Here is a 3,468-nt window from a genome sequence, read left to right as displayed (position 1 = left end):
GTGACTGTGTAAAAGAAACGAAAAGGCAGAAAAACCCCACTCAAAGTTTAGATTCTCATCTTGCATAGCAGCCTCAGACTGACTTGGATGCCTTAAAAAAGCATATAAAAGGATGAGAGAGAAAGCAATCCTTGAAACTCTAGCAGTGAACTGAAGTCATCTAGCTCACAAGGTCACTCGTCCAATAGCACTGTCCTTTCAGAAAATCTTTTTTTTTTTTTTTTTATGTGTGTTGGAGTAAATGGCAGCCTTTGTTTTGTTTTCACATTGCTGTATGTTGTGTGAGTGTGTGTTTTCCATTGTCGGTGTGCTGATAAGTAAATATTATACGAGGCTTTGGATTGATATTTAACAGCTGAGATGGTTGATTATGCCACTGAAAACATTTGTCATTGCCCGTTCCAATGTCATCAATATGAACCATCTGAACTCTGCCTTTCTTTTTCTTTGCTGCCCCTGGGGTTTAATGGCTTTGCAGAGAAGTTCCTGCCTGGCATATTGAGCTGCTCCAGAAGGTCTAACCCATAAGCAGTGAGTACTGAACTGCAGCACACTAATGCTGTAGGTGTTGACTCACCATGCTGTTTTTAATTGCAGTTCTTTTGAAGGTAGATAATCTGTGCAGACTGTCAACATAGATACTGAATCTTTGGATATATACCAATTTGATGATGTATTTGTATGGCTACAAATGCTGTTCTGCTTTTCTTTTCCTGGGAATTAACTTTTCTCCTGTGCACATACTGTTTGCATTTAAAACTAGCTTTCATGTGTCTGTGGCTCTTGCTATAGCTGGCAAACGCTTATGTCTCATATCTGCAGTGAACTGTGTTCTAGAATTCTTGAGCCTGATGTAAACCAGCTTTCAAATGTGCATGAATTGAAAAGCATCTGTAATGTTTTGTTGTGACTAATACTAAGATATGATTGACCAAGTCTGGATTTACTTTGTTACTGGAAAGTCATTCAAACTATCTATTTGCAAACTCTGGGGGTAGAAAAAAAAATTCTATAATTCTGATAGGTGTGTTCATTTGTGATATAATTGCTTTGAAAAAAATGTCAAAATTTTGTCTTGAGATAATAAGCAGTTTTGATTTTTGTAATTTGTATATTGTAAGATGCAGATCTCATCTCAAAATTCCATCCGTGTTTGGCTGGAAGTAGAAAACAACTGGTTTGGTAGTCTCAATTGTTTTTGTGTATGCATATTTCTAAAGATAAAGATGCAATTAATTTGGCTAAAGAATATATTCCAGCGAGAGGCTGCCCTGGGGAGGCAAAAAAGTCTTGTGGGCATGGACAGTTCTGGTACAACCTTGCCTGTCTACATGTACTTTCAGACCTGCTCAGGACGGTGTTAATGCTTCTACATAATGGCAGAGCTGATTCAGGAACACTGAACAAATCAAATATTGGGCAGCGTGCACGGAAATGGGGTTGCTCTTAGCTAAAGACATTTCGGGATGCGGAGAGCTTTTGAGAATATTCTCCAGCTCGCTTTGTAAAAGAGATGTTGTGATGTTAGAAGAGAACTTTTTGAAAACTGGGAGAAACTTGTTCTCCCGTAGTATATCGCTTTGGGTAATTTCATAGAGAAACTACCTAATCATTTGCCTAGAGATGTCTATAGTCTTTTTTTTTTTTTGGATGGGGGTAGGGGGGCTACTGACTTTCTTTATGGGGGTGGACACTTGTGGCATAATTGCCCAAACACTTTGGAGACATCTGGGGGGCTTAAGCTATTGCTGTCATTCTCCAGCTGTTTTTCTCTCAGCTGAAGGTTACTGCCCTCAGAGTTGAGCCACAGTGATGGATCATATGAACTATCCTAGTCCATGTCAGTGCAAAGTCAGCCAGGTTATTTTAAATTACTGTTGGATGCAGCTGAGGGTAGTAATGAACAGCTTGAGGTAATAACTTCTTAAGCCATTCCAGCTAGACTTCCAAGAGCACATCTGTCTGTGTCCTTATAAGTGCAATACTTTAATCTCTCTGTTGCTGTACCGTATTCAGGATTTGTCAGGACTGCAAAGCTGTTGCCAAGGGGAGTCTGATATTCAAGTGGAATGTATTGGCTTTTCCTGTCTATCATTATTATCATATTGCAATAGAAAGATCCGAATGACCAGTATGTAACATATACATTGAACGGTAAAGTAAGCTTATTTTCAAATATGAGGTAAATGTGTGGAAGTTGTGTTTTGGAAGCTCTTTAAATTGGAAAGAGATTGCTTTGTGAAGTCTCTTCCCCCTGTCCCTAGATCAGCTACTTCTAGCCACTTATCTTTGATTCGTAGCCATTTTAAGTTCTTGCCCTTTCTGTACCCTTGCTTCATTCCCCCAAAAAACTTCCCTGTATCGATTAGAATTATAATGAATTTTTTAGCTCTATTTTTTTTTTTTATTTTTGCCCCAGGTCCAGCAAGACTATGAATCTCTGTTCCAAATGCTTTGCTGGTAAGTGTGGTAAAAGGTTTTGTGTTTTTTGTTAGATTATCGAAACCACATTGTTGGTATCTCCTTCAGGATTTGTGCATGGGTTTTAGATCTTTCAGTGTGTATATGTAATCAGATTTTCCTCACTTTTGTGCTTCATTTATTTGCTAATCAAGAACCTCTTCTGTAAATACCGATTAAACCTTGGTCTTGAAGTTTATGGAGTTCTGGAACACCCCGGAACTACAGAGCTCTGCTGTCAGGACAGCTCCTGTACAGATGATGTGGCTTTCAAAATGCATAGGTCTGAATTGTAATTTGGAAGTTTGTAGAATTTATTTTGTAATAACCTCTGAAATATGCTATAGATAAAAAATGAAAAGGAAGAATTGGTATAGAATACCTCTTGCTCCATTCCTTTTTAACTTGCAGCCCTTGAACAATCATCAGTAGCTTATCAGGAGGCTAATTCCAATTCCTACATATCATTTTCTCATTGCAAGGTCATTTCTACTGTATAAAATGTTAGGAATTGCTGTTGACCTTTTCCCGTTAGCATTTTCTAGCTTTGCCTTTCTGAATTTTTTTTGGTGGTATTTAGTATTGTAAACTTATTTTTAATTGTAATAAAAGTGCTGTCATAGTTCATGATTTTTAATTTCTCTTGGGGGGACAGATACAATATTAAAAAGTTCAGATTATTTTTTTTAACTTTCAGTCATTGGCTTGTCTATGAAACATTACTTTAAAATTGAGTGTGTAGAAATTTTTTTTTTTAAGGTCATTGGTTTCCAAGGCAAAATCATAGAATCTTGGAAAGTTAAGGCAAAATGTACCAAAAAAAAAAAAAAGAAAAAAATTTTAAGGCTTTTTACGAGTTTGGTTTTTTTTTTTACAAAAACTAAATTTTGACTTGTAGATTTCATATCTTGGCTTCAGCATCACTTTGTTAAACAAACACATGGGAAATAAAGATTGTCAAAGGCTGTTCAGCAAAATGATGCATGTATTTCTCTGGCTGTTTTCCAA

The 3,468-nt window shown here is 36.9% G+C and overlaps 1 protein-coding gene across 1 annotated transcript in view; it reads left to right on the top strand.

Moving 5' to 3' along the window:
* Positions 1-457: 457 nt before the first annotated feature.
* The window catches only part of ZFAND3 (zinc finger AN1-type containing 3), a 111,958-nt gene continuing 108,947 nt past the window's right edge, over positions 458-3,468 (top strand). Inside the window, exons 1-2 of the mRNA XM_035888697.1 lie at positions 458-531; positions 2,420-2,460. Of these exons, the coding sequence (XP_035744590.1) occupies positions 2,433-2,460 (28 nt within the window). The 5' untranslated portion in view covers positions 458-531; positions 2,420-2,432. The remainder of the gene's footprint in view (positions 532-2,419; positions 2,461-3,468) is intronic.

The sequence above is a fragment of the Egretta garzetta genome, unplaced genomic scaffold (genome assembly GCF_000687185.1).
Source record: "Egretta garzetta isolate BGI_Z169 unplaced genomic scaffold, ASM68718v1 scaffold491, whole genome shotgun sequence".
In the NCBI taxonomy this organism is placed as follows: domain Eukaryota; kingdom Metazoa; phylum Chordata; class Aves; order Pelecaniformes; family Ardeidae; genus Egretta; species Egretta garzetta.
This window is presented reverse-complemented; position numbering and strand designations above follow the sequence as displayed.